This window comes from Ammospiza caudacuta, chromosome 4 (genome assembly GCF_027887145.1).
Source record: "Ammospiza caudacuta isolate bAmmCau1 chromosome 4, bAmmCau1.pri, whole genome shotgun sequence".
NCBI lineage: Eukaryota > Metazoa > Chordata > Aves > Passeriformes > Passerellidae > Ammospiza > Ammospiza caudacuta.
Genome location: NC_080596.1, coordinates 48,911,678 through 48,938,001, shown reverse-complemented (window position 1 = coordinate 48,938,001; position 26,324 = coordinate 48,911,678). Strand labels below are relative to the sequence as shown.

Genomic DNA, 26,324 nt, shown 5'->3' with positions numbered 1-26,324 from the left:
ATGTTCAAGTTGCTACCTAGATCCTAGACATAATCAGTTTTAAAAGCCTAATCTTTTAATATAACTAGAAAACTTTTTGTATGTATAGGTATATTTCCTAATCGTAGTGCTGCTTCTTTTAATTTTAAAGGTCAGTTCTATTATTCCTGAAGGTTTTTTTTTAATATGTCAAGTTAAAAAAAACCTGACTAGAATACTTTCTGTCACACAGTAGTTGCATTTTAATATCTACCCAAATAGAGTGCATTTCCAAAGAAAGAGTTTCCCAGAAAAGCCTTGCTAGATGGTATTAAAAACACCAGTTTCAAGGGAGACAAAAGAATGACCTTCAAACTTTTTCTGACTTTGTCTCTTATCAGTCATGCAAGTGTCAGAGTCATAATGTGAATACTTTGAATTGTCAGTAGAGGGAAGCTTCCTCTTTGAGGTTATATTGGCTGGAACAGAAGAGATAACACTATTATCAGTGCTTTTGTAGTGTAGCCAATTTCTCATTGCATGTACTGAAATTCACTTTTTAATACAGTTTTGATATTAATGTAATGATAAATATGTCAGATTGTTAAAATAAATTCTGAATGTTTCTGTCAGTCCTGATACAGTATGAAATAACACTCTGGTGTCTTTCAGAGATTTTTATGAGCATTTTGGGAAAAAAAAAGAAAAGTCATTTTCAAACACATTTCTAACCTCTTCTTTAGTAAATTGACATTAAATATGGTTTTTTTTCTGGGGTGTGTTGAATTACCAGAGAGTTGGAACTTCAAAGTTTAGCTCTGGAATGTGAAATACAGAATATAAACTAGCACACTGTGTAGTATAGAAATACTGTTACATGCTATTTGGTCACCATCGAAGGAATTTTAGGGGTTTTTTTTTATTATGCATTCCAGCCCTGTCTTTGAGAATTTGTTTGTACAGCTCTTCTTGAGCAGCTTGTTAGTTTTATTTATTAAATATTGTAATTTATTTCTGTAGGCTACCTAATGCACAAAATAACAGTGCATTCAAAAGTATTGTGCAAATTTTGCATGGTAATAAAATTATGCTAAACTTTCACATGGCCCATTTCAATATTGTTAGTATTTACACTGAAATTAATCAAGGGCTTAACCACTACTGGTGGACTGTAGAGAGCTTTGAAGACTTGAGAGCTTTGACATCATTACATTTCCATTGATTTACTGATCATTGTTAGCAATAGTTCTCTTTATTACTTGAGATAATTTCTACAAGAATTATGTGTTATCTCAACTAAAAGATATAGGTAGTCTTATGAATAATTACTGCATTTAGATATTCTGAAGTAATATTTGTATTTTACTTAAATGAAACTCTGATCTTCTAATATATAGGTTAGCAAATAAAGATTCACAAAATTTAAGGTTCCACCAGCAATCACAAGTATTTCAAGTGTACAAAAATAACTTACATTCAATAAGTCATTGTTAGACAACAAAAAAATAATCAAATATGTTAAGTGCTTGCAGAATTCTGTGTAGGCAGAATTGTGGCTCTGCTGAAAGCTAGACCTTGTTAGTATAACACAAAATTGACCATATTTTGTCATGATTGGAACTTTTATTACTGAAGATCGTTCTTTTGGTGTGCTAACAGTACCCCAAATCTTATAAAGTTGCCTGGTTTCCCTGTTAGCATCACTCAAGAGGCTGATAACAAACATGTTGGTTTTGACAGGAAGATTCCAAATGAATTCATATAATGGCCTTTAGATCAGTTTTGGATGTTGTGCTAAGAACTCTGTAAGTTGTAAACTTCTGTCAGAGTATTACAGATTTTACCAAGGTACATGGTTGATAATACATATTTTATGGTGTATGAAAGGTTGGACTACAGTGTTCATCTTACAGAATGATGCTAAATTTGGGGTTATTTTTGCTTTGCTGTTTGTATTACCTTATCTCTTCCCCTGCCAATCTGGCTGCCTTCAGGAAAGCAAAAATGGTTGAAGCAGTGGTCAAGTGCATTCTTTCTCAGTTTTCCTGTTTCTGATGGAGTAATTGAGTGCACTAAAAAAGATAAAAATATTTAATGTTGAAATCCTATACCTAAACTGAAATTATTTTCAAATATATAAATTCATATTTCTCTTCATACCTTAACAGGTTGAATCTTAGTAGATTTTGTTGTTCTAGAAGGTTCCAAAATGTAAAAAGAAAGTAAAGACAATTGAAAGAAATTAAAATACAGACGAGATGAAAAATACTTCATTTATTATCCAAATTTTCTTTCAATTATTTAGTTCATATAATGATAAAGAACAGTATTCTTTGAGGAAGCTTCTGAAGACTGTAATCTACCAGAGTAATTCAAATCATAGTAGTTCAGTTACACTTTTCTGCTATAAAAGGTAGTTGTTTTGGGGTTTTTATTAATGTGTATGCAAAAGACTGTCTTCAAATTTCCAGGTACATAAGGAACTAAAAACTTTTTTTTCAAAATGGTCTGACAGCAGCACAAGCTTACTGGTAATGTTTTACTTATGATATTGCAGACTAACTTTTAGAAATAAAGGTATTGTATCTTTAAGATAGCTGAGCAATTATCCATATTTGAAGCTACTCTCAGCTTTTTGCTAGCCAGCTTACCTGTTTCAAAGGTCATCCTAAATCATTTACACAGTGTATATACTAATTCAGGTTCTTTGGAGTTAGCAAGGTGTAAAGGGAAAGGAAGAAGAGATGTGGGCTGGTAGGGAGCAATACACAGTTATGCTAATACATGCAGGTGCAAAGCATGGCAGCTGTTCAGATGAACTTCTGAGGGACTGTAGGTCACTACAGATACTTATAAAAGATGTTCACTAATAGGGGGCTCTTAAACTGCTTAAGGAAAGACATTAAGATGTACTTTCTAGTGCTGAAAATAGCTTATATTTTGGAGTACTTTATCAAGGCAGATGCCACATTCCATATCACTTGAAGGAGTTTTAGGACATGTAAAAGATAGTTAGATGGAATTGGCAGAAACTTGCTTCCTACTAGCAGGAGTTGAGACGTAGTAGTAGTACTAGTAGTTGAGAGTGGTAGTAGTAGTAGTAGTAGTAGTAGTAGTAGTACTTAGTACTTAGAGGACTGTGACTGTTTTCCTCCTCATGTGTGTTCAGACCTTCCTTTCAGAGTCTTTGAGAAGGGTGAGCACATACATTACATACAGAAGCTTCTAACCATCACTGTTCCTTCTTGAGGTAGACACTGCTGTAAATGTTGGAGCTCCATCTGTTAGTTGCATTTTGGAGTAAGCAAGTTATATTCACTAATGTTAAAAAAAAAAGTATTCTCATAACAAGCAGACAAAAAATTCACCTGAGAAACTTCAACTGCTAAATGTGTGACACCAGATTGAATATGGAACATTAGGAGGATGTCATTAAACTTTACTTACATGTTTTTCTTGTTCAATCACTCAATGTAAGTCTTATTTTGGTTCACTAAATAATTAATCTCCAGGTCAGTTTAGAAGGAACTTGGGAGAGAGGCATTTCTAACCACCAAAAATGTGTCTGACAGTTTACCTGCTGAATCTCTTGCCCAAGGTTATTTGCAGAGCCTATTCTTCTATATTGAAAGCTTGATTTTTCTTGTGACAGCCAGTTCAGCCTTCTGCAGCTAAATGTTATGTAGAAATAAATGTTATATTGAAATTCTTTAATATAGAGTAAATGGTTTTACTTTATCGTTTGTTCTATGCAATTAAGTGGCTTACTCAATATTATATATCTTTCTAAATATTAATGTTCTGAAATTCTATCAGCAATAAACCATCAGAATGAAATATTGGCTCGTTGCAATCAATAGCAAAGTGCTTATTGACTTCTTTTGAATCTTTATTTCATCCAAGTTATTTCAGGTACAAAGAAAGTTCTTAGCTCTTCTGCAAATATGTGGGACTGGGAATCTGCTTACGTCAAAGTCACCTTGAGCTGTTTTAACTACAGCTTCATACCTTGTATAAAGTAAAGTGGTGTGTGTTGAAGCCTTTTGTTTATTTTTGACATCAGTTTTTTGCCTTTTTCTAGTTAATTAATATACTGTTCTTATAACTGAACCATCTTAAATGGTTTTTTTTCAACTTTGCCCAAATTAATAGTACTTACTTGCAAGCCATGATCTACTAAAGCCAAGAAATTTATTCTCTTACTGCAGAGAAGTAGAATAGTTTATCATGAGATAATGTTTTTGCTCTCAAAATTCTACTTTGCATTTCAGTCTTTGTTAATGAAATTAATTATATAATCTTTGCCTTTGGCCTAAGAACTTATTTGTCCAGAGTCACCTGTTTATTTATTTCAAAATAATAACTTTGTTGAAAAGCACAGCTTTTTTATTTTATTATTTGAGGCACAATAATTGAACATTAAATAACTGATTCTGATATTTGAAGAATGTGACTAAGCTTATTTTCTCCTTTCTGAGCTGGAAAGAAACTGCAATTTCACAATTATATACTTGTAGTACTCTTAACTTCCTTGCACACTCTAGTCCAAGTATCAAAGTCACACATGAACAAGCCCTTAAAATATCATGAGATTTTTTTATTTCACATCAAATAATTCCTAGTTTTCCTTGTCCCAAATACATGGACATTCACTGTTCAATTTTATTTTTTCTCCTCTTCTAGACATTAATATATTAATGTTGCTTCTTTAGTAAAGCTAGCACTTAAAAAACTTCAATATAAGCTTGAATGTAATGATAAATCGGAATGTGTATAAAACTTGTGTTGCTTTTTGCAATCCTGAAACTTTTCAGTGCTTGACTCTTTGGGTGTTTTTCTTGGCAACAGCAGATGGAAGAAGCTTGAAATACAGCTTCTCTTGCTGACAGCAGTATTTGATTTGTATTCATTTTAGGCTGGAGTACTTGCTAAGGATAATATAGCAAATAGGTCTGAGGTTTTGTGTCATAACATAAAATTTTTAGTTACCGGTGTTTATGTTATATTCAGTGATTGCCTGCCATCATAAACAAAACTTTTTAAAAGATATCATCACAAATGTGATAGTTGCTGAAGTACAAGATTCATAATGGCATGCACTTCCTTTGAAAAAAATGTTCTCACTCTTTATTCTAATAATTAGGAATCATCTCCTAGTGCATTAAGCAATGCCTTTAAATAAGTGACTCTTATACCTGCTTTCATAAAGCATAGATTCAAAGAGTTTGTTACTGTGAAATAAATTCCTATTTGTCAGGTGTGCCTGCTCTCAAACTTTACATTCTAAACATGGAGTGATTCTTGTATTCTCAATTTGTTCTACTAAAGTCTTCATTTTACTCAGTTGCTCTGTCATGTCAGCAGTACTTCTTCCAATTTGCTACCTAGACCTAATATACCATATAAAAATTGCTCTGGGCAACACTGAACACTTTTTTTATAATAACTCAGCTGCACAATTCTGATTAGCATAGGCTTATTCTAGGATACTAATAGAAATTTTAAAATCAGCTGCAGCAAATTTATTAGGAATTTGGTTTTGACCCTTTTTTTAGGTATTCAGTTCTATTTTGATTTTTTTTACAGTCATGCTAAGCCTGTATTTTTCCTTAGTTCTTTTCTCCAAGTGACTGCTTCTTTGTGATCTTAAGTGTTAATTAGCAAAAACAAAGAGCAAATGAGAGAGGTTGTACTGGGATGAAGATAACAAGATGTTAACATCCAATTATTGAGGGATGCCTCTACAAGAATTAGGGTGCAAAAGATATCATATGCCAAAGTCAATAGTAGGGATTTTATTTACCAGTAAAATGGGAGGTAGAGAGATTAGAAAGAAATTGAAAAGAGAGCAGAGCAAGAGAGAGGCCAGGAATTGGAGTTAACTCCTTTAAGGCAGTCCAAAAGGGGAAGATTGACAAGGAGTCCTACCTATTCTGTAACTCGATACATTACTGGTAATAATGTACCTTCAACAAGGCTGCTTGTGCTTATGAAGTTTTTATACAAAATACAAAATGTTCCCGTATAAAATGTTTTCATGGAAGCACATCTTTATGTTTACTCTATTCTTCAGGACATAGAGTACAACTCCGTGTAATTTAATCCTGACACAAAACAGAAATTGTGACTTTATTATTGGTGAGGTCATAAAGGAAATTATTATCCTTTTTATGTTTAGTTGTATTATCCCAGCTTGCTATTTCTTTCTTTTGAATTTCCTCCTTCTGGTCTAGGAAGGCGTACTCAACCATTTTATATGTAACATTTTCTTTTGTCAAGATTATTTAGTTCACTTGTTAGTGTCTCTGGAAAATTTAGTCAAACCATGATAAATGTAAAACTTTCTGAGAAAGACCTGGGAAGCCTAATACATTTTCCTTGATTCCAAATATAAATTCTTGTACCAATTCCAAGGCTAAATTTGGTTGAGACAAAATTATACATCCATAAGATAAATGTAAAAGCTTTTCCTCACACCATTTTTTTCAGTAAAAAGACAACGTTAGCAAAAATCAAACTAATAATAGATAAAATGTGCAGTCCTGCTAATTTTTTTTTCCAAACATGGTGCTTGTGATGAAAACACAGATCACAATCACATTAATAAACTGAAAATTCAGGCAGTTATAGTGGCAACTGAAAGTTTCATCCATTCATCACAGCTCAATTTAATCTCTTAGCAGGTTCCTATGTAAAGAAAAATGACAATTGGTCTACTATAGACATTTTATTAAAAAAAGGAACAGTCCATCGATTATGATAAGGTTCCTGTTACCACAAAAGTAATCAAAAAGTTAAAAGGGCCTAAATGAAAGTGGCTTTTGCATCATCTTGGCTGTTTTCTGTGTGCTTTCTCATGTAAATTGCGAGAATTGGCAGTTCCCCCACTTCAAACTGGTTCAGTGAGGGTGTTCTGGCTTTATTCCTGGAATAGGACAAAACCACAAGTCTCAGAGGGGTTTGTCCCGATAGATTATCCTTCAGTGTTTCAAGCTGTTTAACTGCCTGAACTTGATATCTCTCAAGGTGGAGTTATAACTTTTATTTCATTAAATGCTTGCTGCACTGCTGGTGATGCATCTCCCATCTTTTCTTGTCATGTTCCGCATCATTGGCACTAGAATTAGGAGAATGTGAAGTCACCCCAGGTAGCTGTATTGTGCCTGTTAGGTTTCCTCTCTTTGGTATTGAAGCTGTTAGTGGTGCCAAAGTAGCTATAACTTCATTCATTCATTTTGTGCTGCAGCAGAAATACAGCAGTGTGATACACCAGCAGTTCTTGAATTAGGGAGTGCAGGTGCCACACAGAACAAGTGCACTTCAGTCACTGCATTGCTTTTAGGGTTAAGATGAGAAGACTTGTGCTGCTTGCCCAGGAGCCACAAACTAACCTCAGCAGTTTGACAGATAACACTTGCTTCATTTACTCCTGTGATTTTAACACTTTGCCATCCATATCGTACACCCAGCTTCTCAGCACCCCACTGCATTCATGCTGTGCTCCCATATCTATTAGAAATGGTATTAATTGCTGACAAGACCCAGCTGGAATCCGAATGTATGGCTTGCATTGATAGGATTCCACTTGCTGGATTTCAGTCCCACCTGATTTATAGCCACGCTTTGATATCTCTGTAGCTGTATACAGCACTATTTTAGTAACATTTTGCTGACCCTGACAATCATCTGTGGTTTCAATTGTAGTTAAGGGTTGTAATGTTACTTCCTTATCACCAGATGTCAATGTAAATGTTTTGGTCTTTATCAGAACAAGACTCTTTCACAGTGTCCCAACTTCTCCGCTGTTGTTAATTGGATTGTAGCTTTGAAGTAATTTGGCATTGACGCCTGCTCTTGCTTTTGCTACAGAGTAAACTTCTTTTTGTTTCTGTTTTTCACAGCCCTTTGATTTCAGCATACTTTGCAACTAGTGTCATAGTAGTCTGTCCATCTTCATTTCTGCTTGCAGCACTTCAGTATTTAAGTGAAAATACCTTCTATGCCTCACAGCTTGAAATCCAATTCAAACAACACTTCAAAATTTCAAAAGAGAAAATATTGCAGTTCCTGACTCGGAAATTAAAAACATCTTTTGAGTCATAAATACTATGAAAAGGTATATGGAGTTATGCTGAAGGCTTTATCCAAAACGGCTGTAATTTCTTTGTCAAAAGAAAATATTACTACAGACCTAGGAGAACAGAAACTTAAAGCTACAAATTTTTTTTCACTAGTCTTAGATTCTAAACCATAATTTAGATAACACGAACGACATGAGCTTAGCTGAATGGCTCTTTCAGCTCTTCCATCTGTATAGTTTGTAAGGAAACCTTCTGTTCTACTGTACTGTAGCTCTCTTTCCTGTTTTGCCATGACCTGTCTTTGTCAGAACACCAATTTTGTGAAGATCATCACACTTCCATGCTTGGAAATAGATAGATATATGGCAGAATCTAGGTGCATACTTTGTCTTTAATTTTCTTTTTCTTTTGAGACTAATGAGATTTATCCCAGATTGTGCTCAGCATCAGAGGGCAAAAAGAGATATTTGTGAAGTCAGAAAATAGTTGTTATTACAAATACATTTGTATTTTTAGAGAAAGGACCAAGGAGGTCATTCTTTCCCTGTACTTGGCACTGGTGAGGCCACACCTTGAGTGCCGTGTCCAGTTCTGGCCCCTCAGTTTGGGAAGGATGTTGAGACACTGGAGAACGTCCAGAGGAGGCAACGAGACTGGTGAGGGGCTGGGAACACAAACCCTGTGAGGAACGACTGAGGGAGCTGGAGTTGTGCCTCCTGAAGAAAAGGAACTCAGAGGTGACTTTATGACTCTCCTGAAAAGTAGAGATAAGTCTCCTTATCACTTCCTGAAGGGTGGTTCTAGTCAGGTGGGGGTTCACTCTTTCTCCGGGCAGCACTGACTGAACCAGAGTACACAGACTTCAGCTGCACCAAGAGAAATATAATTTGGATATTAGGAAAAAGTTTTTTACAGAAAGAGTGATAAAATACTGGAATTGTCTGCCTGGGGAGGTGGTGGAGTCACCATTCCTGGGTGTGTTTAAAAAGACTGGATGTGGCACTGGGTGCCATGGTTTAGTTGAGGTGTTGGGGCATGCGTTGGACTTGATGATCTTGAGGGTGTCTTCCAACTTTGTGATTCTGTGAAATGCTGTTCATGAAAAACATCTCAATTTCTTTTGTTTCCTAATTAGAAGTAATGTGGTTTGGCTTCCATGTGTTATGCAAGCAGTCCATACTCCAGAACAACTGTTTACAGTTGAACTTCTATCACAGCTTTTCTTTCAGTAGAATCACTGTTTTGGTTGTCCAGCTGTAATGAAATGTGCAGTAGCATCACTTTTCTCTCAGAATTTTTTTACTATTTTTAAAGTTGATCAAAAAGTAGTCAAGTTGTTAAGTAAGGCATCACAATTGCAAAAAATCTTTTTTCCTTAGGCAAGTAGGCTAAGCTATGTCACTCAATCTTCCCCAGCCTACCAACATGCTGTTTTAGACATCGTGGAAATCTTCATCTCTGTTGAAGTCTCTGACCTATATAGTCTGTGTCATATTTCACATTTAGAGGGAAGATATTTGTTCCATCCATTTTGTAACATGGGAATTAAGGCTTTAAGGGTAGCAATGTTTTATTCCTAATGAGAGGTTTAAGTTCTGAGGTTTTTTTTAAATCCACAAAGTATGATTCTTTGAAAGCTTTCTGCATCCTTTGTTCTTTTATTATTTTGTGATGAATAAATATGGAAGAAGTCCCTCAGAAATAATTCTTGTTCAGCAGGTTATGTCAAAGCCTCTATATCTGAGCAGTGTTTGCAGTTTCTAGATTTGTGAGATAATCTCTACTAGCGGACTCCTTTGATAGTGCTCCTAGCAACCCTAAATAATACAGTATAGGTATAAAAGCTGTCTAGGAACAACCAAAGCAGCAGCATAAACCAGGGTTTGTATACTAACTTAAATTATACCAGCTACCCTTTCCAGCCTGCTAGTCTTCAAAAGTAAGGCAGCATTTCTCCACTTTTCTTCTAGGGCTGGAAAGCCAGATTATATTCTGTGCTTGGTGCCAGATGGATTTCATGGAAGGCAGCCAGCACAGGCTGTTTCAGCCAGCCAGTCCTATGAAAACTGGTTGCTGTCTCTTGTCTCAGTTTTTGGTTTGAGCAATGGTGAACACAGGAATGAGCTCAGGTCTGGAAAGTGTAACTCATATTCATTGCATTTAAAAATGAGGGAATCAAAGAGTCTGTATGAGATTGTTGTGTTTATCTGTATTACAAAGATGCTTAAAAAAACACCAACACTAAATATTTCTTTAAAAGGGTTGATTTCATCCACAGCTATTAAACCCACCCTTCAAAAGTGGCTGATATGATTTATGGTCTTGTTTAGTGAGTCTGAATACTTGCACTAACTGTTGCACCAAGGACGCAGAAAAAATAATGAACACATGGAGTTTTATTTGAGGTCCAGTTGATTTTCTAGATATCCTGCTGGAGTAAGGTGCTTGACTAAATGGACTAAAATTACGAAAAGTACATAAGTACAACATCTAATTATTCTGTCTATTCCTCACTATTTTGTATATGCTGGTGTATGCATTTCAGCTGTTTTGTTAATCCTGGTCTTGCTTGTCTCTAACTGAGCTAGATGGCATTTCATGTAGAGACATTGCTTAGAGAAATTACTTGCTAGGATTATAATACATGAAATTTTCACCAGCCTGGTGAACTGTTGGCTTATATTTGAGTTAGAAATGTTTATAAAACTAGTAATTGTTTAAAAGAAATTGTTTAGTTCAGGTGGGTTATTTTCAAATTGAAATTTATTGTTTCTGTTTATTGTTAAATAAAATGAAGATTCCTAGAAAAGATACTGTCTTAAATAGCTGACTGCACATTTCTTACTGTCATATGTGGTCTTCATTTTACTAGAAATGCAAATTCATTTATTTAGGATTTCTGTTAGCAGTAAGTGATTTTAGATTTATTTTGTGTTTAATACTACATTCATTTTTGAAGCCATTAAGCATAATTTACAGATGTCCCTTTTATATCTGGTTATCTACAGTAATACCAATTGCCCTACTAAATACTTGGACATTTTCCTAACTATTGAATAATGATATGTGATAAGTTTAGTCAGAGGTTTCTTTTAGTAAATTACTAGCTTCAAGATTTCTTGTCTTTCTTTAGTTTTTGAGATGGGATTAATATATTTATTTACTGAGATTCAGTGTAGTTTAAGTTCTTTAAAATAAACTCATACCCATATTATGTTCCCAGCTGGTAGCCATTCTCACACATGTGAATAACTTAGGCCCAAACCAGTATCATCTCATGGTTTTTCACATCATTCGTCCCAAGAATAGTATTTTAGGGTTGGCTGCTACAGGAGAAATAGGTCACTGGACATGTGCTATCCCCAGCAGATAACAGTATTTTCTGTGATGGAAAGAAAGCAGGAAATTAGATTAGGCTTCTACTCTGAGATTTTCACAGACCTGACTAGACCAATAACTTCAGAGCAAGTCCCCTGTTGAGTTTGTAAGTAAGTTAAAACTGATTTGCCTGTATGAACTGAACAAATACTACTACATTGGAATTAAAGAAGCATATTGGGAGTGCATGCTTCAAGTGAAGCTATGTGAAACTGTGCTGGTTTTAGAAAGCATAATATTGAAATAAGTAACTGCTGTAACAGAGTCAGAAAGCTTCAGCTTTAGAGCTGAATAAGATTTTTTTTCCTAATCTTGCTGGGTAGTTTAAGCTGCTTTTGAAGTGTTACATAGTTTGCTTAGAAGAACACCTGTCTGGAGAAATGCAGGTATGGTAATGAAATCATACTGTAAAACATTTATTTATGTACCTTGATGTTGGGTTTCAAAGTGTTTGCTTTACTGGATGAATCATTTGTCTTCATAAAATGTTTAAGCTTTTTCTGTACTCAAAATGAAAAGGTCTTGAAATGATATTGTGGGACAATGTTTTAGAACTTCTGCTTTTTAAACATTTAAATATTGCTGAAAGTCCTGCTGTTCCTGGACTTGGAAATTATGTAAAATCTGAATTGATAGAGAAAGTTACATAGTTATTTTTCTCTCTAAATTAAGAGAAAATAACATCTGCTTATATCTAATGCATGTTCTTGGCAAAATTGGTGGTCTTTAATTAAAATATGCCATTCTGAAGGCTCAATCATAATTAAGTAATCCATGGCTTTCTGTAATGTTCCTTTCTCTGATGAATTTCACCCTGAATGTTAATGTAGTGAAAGAAGACAGATTAATAGTGCTTATCCTAATGGTGTGGAATTCATAACTCTCTCTTTGGGGCAGTTAACTACTCTGTTGCTTCATTGCTTTCTACATATGTTAGCTTGAACTTGGCCTGTTGTCTCCTTCAGGGCACAGTCTCCATCTAGAGATTTCTTCAACATACAATCCAAATTCAGTTCATCATTTTCAAGAGTAGTTATTAGCAAAATTGTCTGCTTTTGATCAGTTTTCAGTACAGTTTTTAATTAGGTATGTGTCATATCTCGTAAACTCAGGATGAGTTATTTCTCAGTTATCCCAAATTATACTTTGTGAAGTAGCCTTGTATTTTAGGCTATGACTAAACCCATCTCAGTTTAATCAGCTCCCTTCCCCCTAGTATCCTTCCTGTGCATACCAATGGAAAATAAACATCGTGATGTTTGTTTTAAGAAAGCATCTGAAATCATGTTTAATTTTGGGTAGTCCAAAATTCTTCTTGCCTTAAGAATTAGCTAATGACTTCCAGAGGCCCTATTTCTCCTTACTTTGTTTCTGGTTTATTTACACTGCTTTAACAGAAAGGAAAAAACCAGCACAGATTATACTTAAGTATATTACTGAACCATGACAACTATGACTTTTGAAGGGAAGTCACAAACATAAGCTGCATTTAGGGAAATTAAAAAAGGATATTACATTGCTGTTATCCTGGAGTATTCTGGTGTGGGATTTTATATTTATTTATGTATATATGTGTGTGTGTGTGTACCATCTGCAGTTCAATAACACTAAATATTTAATGAGTTTATGAATAGTAGATAAACATTTAACACAATTTTGTAAAAATATGCATGCATTGAACGATTGTTTTTCACTGTCGAAGAAAATGGCCTGGTTTAGGGATATGATTATTCCAGTTCCAAATTAAAATATTTCTTTTTTGAAATAAGACCTGATATGGGAGAATATTGGAGGTGGAAAAGGACTGGTTGTTTAAAGTGTGTTATTCAGGCTCTGGTTCCCCTGTAAGTCGTACCACCATGACATTTGCTGTTGTCTGTTGTGTGGCAGTGCTAATTGTGTGGCTGTCCAGTTTTCTGCTCAAGCTATGGTTGCCTCTCTTCCGACAGATTTTATCTTTGCATCTTACCTGTTCCTCCCTCTTGCTACCTTTAAAATAAAAGAGAAAATCTGAGTTTATTAATGAATTTATTTAAAGCACTTGCCTAAAGCATTTGCAGCCAGATAGACTTCACAGAGTTTCCAAATATTAAGTGGATTCAGTGTCAAAAAGCAGAAAACATAGCAAAACCAGAAATTGTACTTCTCAGTGTTTTAATGGTTTGCAGCTTCAAATAAAATTTCATGAGAATGTCATTCAGCAATCTTTTTATAGAAGGAAAGAAGTAGTATGAAGATAAAGAAACCTCACATGTGATCAGTTCCGCTCTTTAGTTTAAGAATTGATAAATAGGTAATCCTTCAATAGACCTTTAAAAATGTTTCTTTAAGTACATTTCTATTTTAGGTAAGTATGAGTCACAGAGAGACATGAATTTCAAAACTTGATGAGTCAGTGGCCATTGCAGTGTACAGAACTGGTGTGTGGGGGGGTACATTTGCATAAGTATGCATCAATACACATACAGTCCATTCTTCAAGTGGCCTCAAAGTATTGTCATATGCTGTAGAGAAGGACACAAAGAAAAATACCATACAGTTCTCACCATTCGCTCTTCAATAAAAGCTGCTTGCCATAATTTTTTTACATTAAATACTGTTCTTCTGTCTTCTGAAAACTTCTACTCTGTTTTTTTTTGTCTCAGAAAGTAGGTTTTAAGGTTCACTGAGGAAAAAACAAACTCTGCAATTCTTTTGTGAAGTTGTTAATATCAATTCCTCATAAGAAATGGGATGAGGTACTGTCATAAATTCAGATGACTCACAATAAGTTGTCAAATGCAAATTATTTTGGTTAATCTTCATCCCTGGAATAGTCTGTCACTTTGTGTACTTACCAAGCATTGCTCCTGTTGACCCATAGCTATAGAGGAGATGTGCCATGCTACTGTTTTGAGTATTTGGAGAAAAATGTCTCGGGGAAGCAATTTGAGGACCCTGTTGATCACACACAGATCTATTGCTAGGTAACTTTTAAGAATAATCTACCTAAAACATTTGTAATGTTCAATGGGAGCCCATTAACAATAGTTTTTTGGAAGAGAGGGCAGTAGACTGTGTTAGATTAGTATTAACATTTATTTTACAATATTTTCATTTAAATAAGATGGTTTATGCATTGGGAACTTTGATGGACACTGTACCTTACTGGAGAACAACAAAATAGACTTTGTATGAAGAAACTTCACTCAATCTGAGAAAGACTAAAGTAGAATGATTTGTTTAAGGCAGGCTTCAGTTTTCACTTTTGTAAAAACCATGCTGTGGCATGCCCTTGATTTCATCATCTGCCTTCTGAAAAATTGTATCACTTGAGCAAATAAATGCATGTTCTTTATTTTACATAGCAGCACTGTGAAAAAGAGCCCAGCATAATGCCTTCCTGTGTGAAACATTGCATTTACTCTATATATGTGTTTTGCCTAAATTTTTAATATCCCTTTTTACTAAAGCTATATAAATAAACTGTACTATTAATTTCTAGCTGTTGCTGCCTGCATTTTTCTGCAAAACAGGTTTTATTCTCACGTATCTGGTTGTGCCATTTTCAATGGATTTCTTAAAGAGGAATTTTTTCATTTTTATTTTGCAGAGTTACATACATGGAAGCAGCCAGGCTCAGTTTGTGGCAGAGTCGCATATTATTCTTCTGCTGAGTATCCTTCAAACAGTGATAAATATTAAAAAACCCAATATGAGGTGCAGTGTGCTGTTAAATAAAATTGCTCTGGCAGTGAATATCATTGAGCATTTAAGCAGGTATTCTATTTTGCCTTACTTATCATATGTTTAAATAATATTCATTGTTGTTTCTATTTACTGCCAAGTAACACTGGCATTGCTTTTCACCTATGTGCTCCTTGTTATCTCCTTTGTTAGTCTTGTGCTTGGTTACTATTCTTAATTATTTTTTTCTTTTCAGTGTTCCCTTTCCAGTGGCAAAAACTAATTTTCCTTATTTTTTAATCTTTCTTATAATAATTAAAAATTCAATGAAAAATAATTTTATTTCTTTTTACTTACAAGAAAGGCATACAGAAATTTAGCGAGTGTGCATGAAGATGATTTGTCCTCCAATAGTCCTTGGATTTTTTTCCCCCACCTAATATAAACAGTTTACTACTGCTTCTTGCAACTAATAACTCAATCACTTTTGCTCTGACATCACCTCCTCACAGAAAGACTTTGAGACCTACATTTGCTCTTTCAGTCCTAATGGGTCAGAGAAAGTTAAGTTGGGGTTTTTGGAGTAGGGCTGGGGTTGGGTATTTTTTTTGAAAGTTTTAATAAACTGTAAGAAAAACTCCTATTCTCTCTGGGGTTTTAAAATCCTGATTCTTTCCATCTTTCTTCACTGAATGAGAACTTTATTGCCACTAACCATTTTTAAAGTTCAGTAGTTCCATCACAAATACCTTTCTCTAAGGGGAACAAGCAAAAGAAAATAGTATTTCCCAATCTGCAGTAATAGATGGATCCCAGGTTTATGATCGTGGTACTCTTTTGTTCTCCCTCTGAAGTTATGTTGCCTTGGAACCTGCCCTTCCTTTAACTTCCCTGTCTGCCTTCATCTTTGGCATTTCCTATCCAAAGAGAACACCCTCATTACACCTTCATTGCATTCATTTGTTTGGGATCCATTTTTCTACGTTTGAAACCTTATATGCTTCATAAATAGCTATTATTAATTTGGTTCCAAAGTTATGATCATATTTTGAAGACAAAATACAATATTTGCAATTGGACTGAAATGCTGTTTCCAGTTCTGGATCTCCCAGTACAGGAATGTTGCAGACTTAAATTGAGCTAGTCCAGCAAAGAGCCACAGAGATGATTAGGGGCTTATCCTGTGAGAAAAGGCTGAGGGAGCTGGAGCTGTTAAAACTTAAAGCAGACTCCTAGGGAGATCTCATCAATGTGCATAGATTCCTGATTGGAGGACATGAAGAGGAAGGAGACAGACTTTCTCAGTAGTGCCCTTTGAGAGAACAAGAGGCAGTGGACTAAAACTGAAATCAGGGAAATCAGTCTGAAGACAAGAAGATGCTTCTTACTCTAAGATGTGCAAGCGTGGAAGCAGGTTACCCAGAGGGGCTACAGAGCTTCCATCTGTGTAGAGTTTCCAGCTGAAAACTACCAAGTCAAAACTCAGTGATTATTACTTTTGATGCTTCATTTTTTGAAAAGTACACAGAGACAGATATTGCATTTCATATGAAAAGTTTCTTGTTTATTAGATAGAGTATGCATCTTACTGGTACCATCTTTATGCTTTCCTTTGTAGAGCTGCAATTTAATATTTCACAGTTTTCTGCTTTTGTGAACTGCCACAATTTAAACAAATCTGTTATCTAAACCAAACCCATTGACTGCTTGAGAAAATAGGTCCCCAAACCAGAGAATATTAAAAATAAAAATTGATTTGATGACATACTTTCTCTGACTCAGGCATGAAAGTGATATTTTTTGTTGGCAGATACTGTCTTTAAACCAGGAAGTTGGCTGGCTACATTAATGCTGCTGTCTGAAAGAATCCTTTCAGTGATGTTGTTCGTTGTCACTTGCAGAAAGAATTCTCTGAGGTTTCATTTCATGGCTCAATATTGTTGAAATGAGTTTTTGGTCACACACAAATTTCTCAATGAAATCTTTCACACGAAATCTTGACAGAGTTTAACAGTTGCTCATGAAAAATAATATTCCTTTATTTTTTCAGTGTTGTTAGTAATTTTGAGCTGCTCAATTGCTCCTTCATTATTTTTTTTAAATGTTGTTATAAAATGTGGGAAATAGAAAAAATATGCAAGATTAATCGTATCCTCTAAAAGATGCATTGTATTTTAAACCAGGACATTACTATTCTGGCAATGTACATGTTTCATTTGGTTGCGTCTTTTTACTTTGTGGTAGTGAGCTTGTCACTTCTTGCTAGATGTTGAAATGCAATGTTTTATTGCTCTATAAAGTGAATTTTTAATACCTCAGATGAAAAAATATGAGTTTCCTTTGCATTTCTGTATTTTGTTTTAAATAGCGATCCTACCCCATCTGCTAGTTGATTTCTGTATAAAGATCTGGTTTTCCATGCTTCAGCTACATAATTGGGACTTGGGTAAGAAGTACTTGTGAAGATTTCAGATACAGTTTAAGTCTTTTTATAAGGCAAAATTAAATTCAGTAAAATCTATAAAATTTACTGATTACATACCAGGTATATGTACACGTACAATGTACTCACCTAGGACTGGTAATAGGGGTGAATTTCATTGGCACTAGGGGTGGGCTGACCCTGGCCGGACAGGGGCCTGCCAAAGCCACTCAGTCACTCCTCAGCTGGTCAGGGGAGAGAAAATGTAGCAAAAGGTTCATGGGTCAAGATAAGGACAGGGAGAGACTCAAGGAAATTAATTGAAGTTACTACCAGTCAAATCAGAGAAGGGTAATGAGAAACAAAACCAGATCTTAAAATGACTTTCCCTCCACACCTCCCTTCCTCCTAAGGTTAACTTTACTCCTGATTTGTCGACTTGGTCTCCCACAGTGGTGCAAAGGGATTGAGAATGGAAGTTGTGTCTGGTTCATCACAATTGTCTCTGCCTCTCTTTCTTCCTCAGGATGAGGACTCATCACACTCTTCCCTTGCTTCCTCCAATGGGAGAAAGTTCTTCATGGGCTTAATGAACTACATGTCTTTATGAACATGTAGCAGAGAACAGTGAAAAGACATGGCTGGATATCTGAGGATCATTAAGGTTGGAAAAGACCTCTAAGATATCATGGTGCTTATATTACACACTTCTGTGACTTCCAGGCTATTACTTCGAGCAATCTGTGTTATGCTGACAAGATGACTCTGACTCAGTTTTGTTCTTTGGCTCCCTTTTCTCTTGTATTGGAGAGTTAACTTCAGGACATAATTATGGAAATCATAAAAGTCTTGATTGAAAGGGATCTTGGAAGACTACATACTGCAGTCTTCCTTTTAATGAAAGATTATCACTAACACTGGAGCTTGGCTTTCTTGGTGTTGTCAGGAGCAATTTTTTCAAAACTTCAGGGATGGAGATCACGTAATCTCTCTGGGCAGTTTCAGCTGTGAAGCTGTTTTTCATCCAGTCTGAACCTTCCCACCTACAGTTCATGGTGCATTCTGGTATGAATTACAATCTTGTCTGACATAACATTTGGCTTCCCTTTGGATTTCTTTTGCCAGCCTTATAGAATTGGTGGAAGAGCTTTAGTGAAGCTTTCATTAAAAAATGAAGAGAACACTCTATGGAATAAAAGTATGTGATCCTTTATGTTTTAGCTTTTTATTGCCTAGGAATAAAACAAAAGCCAAGTTTTGCTTTTATTCATGCCACATTATACATCATTGTTCACCATAAATTGACAGTTTAAAAAAAATTTTAAAAAGAAAATATTTCTATCATTATTTCCAGAAAAAAAAAGTAATATGGAAAAAGAGTTAGGTATAAATTTAATTTGAGATTATATCCATAAAAATATGCTGGTCTTTTCTATCTGCTTTCAGTTTTCTTTGAAATTGGCCAATTTTTACATCCTCCCCAGAAACAAGAAATCCTTGTGATTATATGCAATTGAGAAGTTTTATGTAATATATATCCCCACATCATCTTGATAATCAGTGCTTCAAGCAACTAGACTCAATTCACACACATAATGCTTTGGAAGGGGTTGTAGAATTATTTCTGTATAGAGACTTCCTGATGAAGTAGAAAATTTATCAAAAAGTCATTACATAAATAGAAGTATAACTGCTGTAGAATAAATATGGCAGATGCCACAAAGAAAACTTTAAGAGCATGGAATAGATTTTTTCAAAGTGAATTTTGTTTTGATAAATTTTATAAAAGCAGTGATGTATATGGAGCTGTGAACATGCTAGGCATTGTGCAGTCTGTTATTCAGGGTTTTGCTCTTGAAGAGTTTGCGTATCTGTAAGGACCCTAGGACTACACAGTTTACAGAGAGCAGTAACTTAGTTCACAGTCACAGTCCTGGTAAGGCAGTGTAATTGTGTGCTCAATATCCAGTTCTACCATGCAAAAACAGCACATATCTAAACAGATTCTGATTCAGCAATAAAGTTTATCATCTTCTCAAGTTATCATTAGTTTGCATCCACATGTATTAGTGCAGCAATTACTTTTAAGAACATAGAGAAAAATTGTGCAAAACAAAATAAACAAACGGAATAAATTATTCAGGCATATTTTGAGCCAGATTGACTATAAAGAATGTTATAGATTCTAGTAATCAATTAATAAATTCTTAGTTCTTTTTAATCCTTTTTTGAATTAATTATGGGATAATATTCTATAGAAATGAATTTTCAGTGTAAACTTCATGTAGTATGCAGAATTTATTCCTTTAGGATTTTTTTTGCCTAATATTTGCACAATAAATATATTGTGTAACTTTAGTATATAAGTCATGGGAAGCAGTCCATTCTCTCTCTTTTTTCCTCTTCTATTTGGAGCTTTATAGAGTTCACCAAAGATACTTCTTTTTTCTTATTTCCAAGTTGAAAAATTCTCTTTCCCCATGCAGAAGATGTTCCAGGCTTGTGGTGTCTATTCTTGCAGCCCTCTTCTGACAGAAATTGGGTCATAGATAAGAGGAGTCAGCAGAAATGATTGGGTACTAATAAAATTTTTTTAAATGCTGAGTAGGTTGACATTCTTGGAGAGACAAGAAAGAGAAACTAAAGACAAGGGTATTGAAGTACTGTTGCTAGAGTTATTAAGAAGACATAAAGGCAAAAGAGAGATAACTTTGGAATGAAGAGCTGTCATTGCCTAAGAGAAATGACATGCAGTAGACTGCCCAATCAGTATTACTGTTGTAATTAACTAGAGTTGAATACAGATAGTGGATATGCTGTTATATCCAAAAAGGCATTGAATGTGCAGCTGTAAATATTGCTCTGGGTGTCAAGATACAGCAAGAAAGATAAGGAGTAATAATTTTTGATAAGTTGTGTTGAAGTTAAAAGATTTCTTAAATTCTTTTATTCCTCCTTTTTGTAGACACCATTCAGTATTTCTAATGAATTTTCATCAAGTTTTTATGTCATTCCCCAGAGAAATAAAACTGTTTTGAATGTAATATGTCATAGTTTTTTCCCCTTTTGTAGTACAGTGGATCCCTACTTTAATGAGTAAATTTAAAAGTAAATATTTTAATTATCAAAAGAGTTTCAGTTATTAAAAAATTTCCTTATTTACTTATATAACATATTTATATAATACAGCTCCTATACAAGAGATATATTAACCAAAACCCATTATTATAGGAATTTGCAGTTATGATTAACCTGGTATGTTTTCTCGTTATTACTATTAAACTTTGCATTGATGCTGATTAAATACATGCACCTAAGTAAAAATGGAAATATTTTTTCAGTTTCCTAATTTGAATTCCCAAGGCAAAGTTTAATGGGACACCTGTGTAGGTGGATATGAGATACTGATTGAAAGGGAAAAGGACAAAGCTTTTTGGTAGCATTAAAATGACACCTATTATGAAAGAGATAATATTTCCTGTCCTACAGAGAGAATTTAAATTAAGTGTATTAAGTGCCTCTGTGGTGTGAGGAAACTTTTCCATAAGATGAATGTAAAGAGATGACTTTCTGTATATCAGAGTCACTGAGCATAAGAATCTGAAATTTTGAGTTATAAGTTAGTAGAACAATATTCACTTAGCTCTCAGCAGTAAGATTCTGTCACTTTTGCATCAACATGCACAACTAGTTGTGTGTTCCTCAGAGATTATATGGTAAAGTGAATAAGGATGGTAAATAAAGCAGTGAGACAAGATTATTGTATTCTTGATCTTAAGGATAAAAAAGAAAGAAGACCACGGTGGATAAAGTTAGGACTAAAACCAAAACATTATAGCATATTTAAGCATGCTTCCTAATTAACTTTGGAAATCAACATCCAAAGCAGCAGAACATCCTGTACATTTTCTGTTATTTACTTGCATTAGCTGCCAGTACTGCCTGTTAACCTTGTAACTTATTCTGATTCTTCTGGAAGCTGTCTGATTCCTCCTAAATGGAGTGAAGCATAAGGAGATGATAGCTAGAAAAATCAAGACAGTTTTGTGTTAACAAAGTCTCCTACTGCTCGCAGCGCAACACTTGGCCTTAAAGCAATTCATAATATGACCCTTTAGAAAAGACATTAAGGATCCTTAAATGGGAGAGAGATATGCAGAGATCTTAAATTTACAGTTGGGCATTTTTAACACAACATGAAGCATAATTCATAATCTTTCATCAGCTAATGGCAGTACTCTGGAATTGGTGAACTACCTTCACACATGGTGTGTGTCGTCTGTATGAATTTACCAACTCTGAATTTCAGTGATTTTCAACAGTTTTCAGTTTCTGGTTAAAATTTTCCAATGCAAGTGCAGACCTCTGCAAAGCTGATCTAGCTGTCAGCTCCTCTGGCAATTGGCCCATTTTTATTTGCCTTTCACAAACAGCTGACTACTAGTCCACACAACAAGAGGCATTCACTGACCATGGGCTGAAGACATTTTTAAGGGTTTGTTTAGGCTTCAGTTAATTATTTTAGTGGTTAAGAAACATATTAGCTTGATAAAAGATGCAGAAAACTAGTCCAAAGTTTAATGTTTTACTTTTTGGATCCACAGATATCTTTTACTAAATGGAGTCGTCCTCAAGTGCATTCAGCTAAGAAATAAATTATATTGCCTAGATCCTAGCAATGTTGGAGAGTAAAACAACAGCCTAGACTCACACTGATGATGACTTATAGTGAGGAAAAAAAATTGTGATATTCTCAAAAATATTTATAGGTTTATAGAGAAAGCAAGAGAGACTGGGCCTGTATGCAAGAATCAAGTGTGTGCTAACAAACAGATGAGACATCATAGGTCTAGTGTTTGAAATAAAGTGCTTGAAAATAAGGTAGATAAGGTAGTTTGTAATAGTGTTAGAATACTGAGAGAAAATTATATAGCCTCATCAATACTTAAAAATAGGTCAAATGAAGTTTGTTTTAGGAAATGTGTCTGCGTTTAAAAGTTAAATTAAACTGTTAAGAAATTCCCTCATTTATTTGTTTCTCTGGTATGCTTAACATGAATGAAAGTAAAGTACTGTTATACATCTACCTGTTCTAGAGGTGTTTATACTTTTGTGATTTGCATATTTATTTGAAATACATATTTGAAAATTTAACTAAATGGTTTAGAAAATATAAGTAAAGCTAGAAAAAGATATTATGGGGCAAACCACACTATAGAAATTTGCAAGAGGGACAGAAGTTTCATTAGATGTAATCTATTCAACCAAAAAGGTCATAAATAATAAATGTAAAAATCATTTCCCCAGTGTTAGTTTTAGCTGATCCTAAATGTGAATAATTAGGATGTAAATCAGGCTGAAAAACTCTGAATGTTTGGTTAGTGATTTAACACAAAATTAATCAGGTATCTCTATGCTCCATTTTGCAGCTGAATTAAAACAGATTCCAGAGTCTTTTTCTTCTTCTGATGCTGTTATATGGCCTTTCCATTCTCAGATGTCTAAAAGCACCACAAGAGCAATGGTTCTTTCAGACTGTCTGTGGATTAGAGTGACAGTTTCATAAATTGAAGCTGAAATAATCAAATTAATAATAAACTTCTTCACTATAGGACATTCTATATTAGTGTGAAACCTATTCTCTGCTCTGTTAAAATGATGAAAAAGCATGAAAAAGGAAAGTGGTATAGTATAGTTGGAATTTTAATGGTAGAAATGCAAACTTTGAGCTACTTCACTGTTGTGACATGCATATTTCAAGGAGCTGAGTAGAATTCTGTGAGTGCCAAGACTTCTGGGATACTTCCTAAAATTATTGAAGAACCATTCAGTTAAGCTGAAGCCAGAAGGTTTTAAACAGCAAGAATGTTTAGTGTTGTTGTTAGTATCATTACTACTGGATTTCAGGCCATTAAAAAATACTTAAATAGAGCTTGACTGTGTATTCATCCATAAATCCATATTCAGAAAATTTTCAGACTGTTCTCCACTTTTTCAACTTCTGATTTAGAAATCATCCTTCTTAAGTGAGATGAAACATAGGGAAGTTGGCATCTCTAACACAGAAGTTTAAGTCTCATTAAGAAAAAGTAAATATCTCTATCAGCATAATATGCCCTCTTGTGAGGGGCGAGCAAAGAATTTCTCATGTTCTAATCATCACTCCCAGCAAAAAGCAAAGCAAACAAAAAATAAAATCAAAAGAAAAAAAAAAAGAAAATTGAACAAAAGGAAAAAAGAGAGAGAAGACAAAACCTCTGTAGATATTTCTGTTGATCGTATTACTCCTTGAAAAAAAGTATGTGCTTTTATTTGTTCCATGTCTGCTAAATTGAACCATCAATTTTTAAAGATTGAATGATAATCTATCCCCATTTTAGGTAACAGTAAACTGAGCACAGGCTCAAGTGGATGAATATTTTGTTCTCTAGTTTTTCTTGCTCATGTGTTATTAAGCAACTGCATGATCTGCATTTTAAAAGGTACTTGTTTCTTTCTATGTTTGTAATGCTAATGCCAGATTTTGCACCCTTGGCAAAAAAACAACTGAATATGAATGAGACCACCAAACTTTTTTCACAAAAGTAACAAAATGCTAGTCAGGCTATTTTCTCTCTTTCTTTCATTCCTCACTTACTGCTAATTACAAATAAATTTGTGATATAAAGATATAAATTATGTATTACAATCATAAACTTTGGATTGATCAGGTTTTCTTCCTTTTGGGCATTCTGTGATTAAATTTTCTATTAAAGTATGTTAATAATAATAAGTATCCAAAATTTACTAACAATTAGTTTTATTTTGTAGGATATCTATAATTTTGATTTTATTGATCCAGTATTTTTTGTTTTGTTTTGTTTTGGATTTAGTGGTCTGTTTTTTTCCCTATTTCTGATAACTCATATTGACTTTTTCAGGGCTCAATATTTTATTCTGTTACTACTGACCATTTTCTGTGTAAGCTTATAAATTGTGATTATTACTGCCTTTTTCATCGTGCTTTAAATCTGTTGTTCTTTCTCTATCAAAATTCAAAACCTTTTCAAAAACCCTATGTAAATAATATGTTTTCAATTTTTATGAAAACCTATCAGCTGGGAAAAGGAAAAGCAGAAGTTTCATATGTAAAAGTGTAATAATTTGGGAAGGTATATAACAGGATTTACACAAAAAATATCAATAGAGGAATAAATTCATAAGAAAACATTTGCTTTCTATGGCTTATCTGAGTGCCACATTCCCCTCATCTTTTCAAAATAGTTTCATAATGCATAGTGAGGCAGATAAAGAGGAATTGGAAAATAAGTACATCTTTTGATGCATCTTACATTCTGCACTATTAGAGAATTGTGATACTGTAAAAGATTATTTTCAGAGCTGGGACTGCTGCTTTGTGTTGTATAATATCAAGGATTGTGAAGGCATAAGATAGAATGTTAGAAATGAGTGAAAAATAGTAACAAGCTATATATTCTCTGTATCAAAATGACAACTCAGGTTGAATTTTTATTTTAGCAACAGAGAGCTGAGGCAAGTAGCGTGCACAGTGTTATAGTGTGACTGTGAAGCTGATGTCATTGAAGGTAAAAGGCAGCCAATGAGGCTGAAAGCTCAGCAATGTTGATTAAGGTTAGAAAGCAACAACTGAAGCAAAAATAGTGACAGCGTTAGGGAAGCTTTAGGGGTAATGATGTGAAGCTCCAAAAGAGAGGGGAAGAATTCCCCAGCACAATTCATGTGGTTACAGATCTATAGTTCTCAGTTGCAGAGCAAACAACTTACTTTGGTGAGATTGTTGTTGCTGATGATAAGAAAAGTGAATCAAACTCATGGTCTGCTAAGAAAATAAGAACTTTGTTACAGAAGAGAGGTCTCCCAAATGGCTTTTTAGTGTGTGGTTGGTTGGTTTGTTTCTCAGAAGCAGTCAGGTAAGAGAAATAGCAAAGAACCACACTATGTACTGGTACTGCATGAGATAATCAAGGAAAAAAATAAAAACCACAAAAACATTTACAATGCATTTCAAAACCTTTGCAAAAAGTAGCACTTTCCCAAGAGGACCTGGTGAGTTACCTTTACATCTTGGGACTATGAGTTTTTTTTCCCTTGACTGTTAAACTCAGGAGAAAAACACTACTAAAATCTAAGTGAGGAATTGATAAAATAAAGTTATTAGGTAATGCTGCCTTAGGGGCTTTTCTTTAATAGGGTAGAAATACATATGGAATATTTTTTCTCAGCCCTTTTTGTGACAACTGCCTCAATTAATTAATCTTTATGGTTTTGTAACATTGAAAAATGAAGAACTGAATTATTCTCATTACATTCTCCCCAATTCTTTTTCCCTACGGAGAGCATAGCAGTAGAACAGGAGATTCCCAGTCTCATGTGCTCATGTATCTGAATCTTAACAGGTAAAACTTTTAGAAAGCAATTTTTGTATCACGGATTCCAAGATTATTTTTTTTCACAGTATTTTGCCTTTTTTTTTTTTTTTTTTTTAGTATTTTTTCAAGTGCAGTCATAAGCTTTTGGAAGACTTGAATGTAACCAATTATTCACAGACTAGCTCTGTGTCTTGCAGCTTGTACATGTGTGAGGAATTTAATTTGAGTTACTAGCATGATTTTAATTGGAGCTTAACTTAGGACTGTAGGAAGATGTCTGCATCAAAGAGGTGATGTAAAAATTATATTTCCTCTATGTTGCCTATTTGCTTCTGCCATCTTTCACCATTGATGTATACTTCTAAAAATCTTGTTATTCTTCATTTGACTTTTCTCAGTTTGTGTGTATAAAATTTGGAAGTCAAACCT

The 26,324-nt window shown here is 34.4% G+C and overlaps 1 protein-coding gene across 1 annotated transcript in view; it reads left to right on the top strand.

Moving 5' to 3' along the window:
- TUSC3 (tumor suppressor candidate 3) overlaps nucleotides 1-26,324 on the top strand; it is a 114,268-nt gene that overhangs the window by 76,532 nt on the left and 11,412 nt on the right. Inside the window, exon 7 of the mRNA XM_058803263.1 lies at nucleotides 15,010-15,073. Coding sequence (XP_058659246.1) covers nucleotides 15,010-15,073 — 64 coding nt within the window. The remainder of the gene's footprint in view (nucleotides 1-15,009; nucleotides 15,074-26,324) is intronic.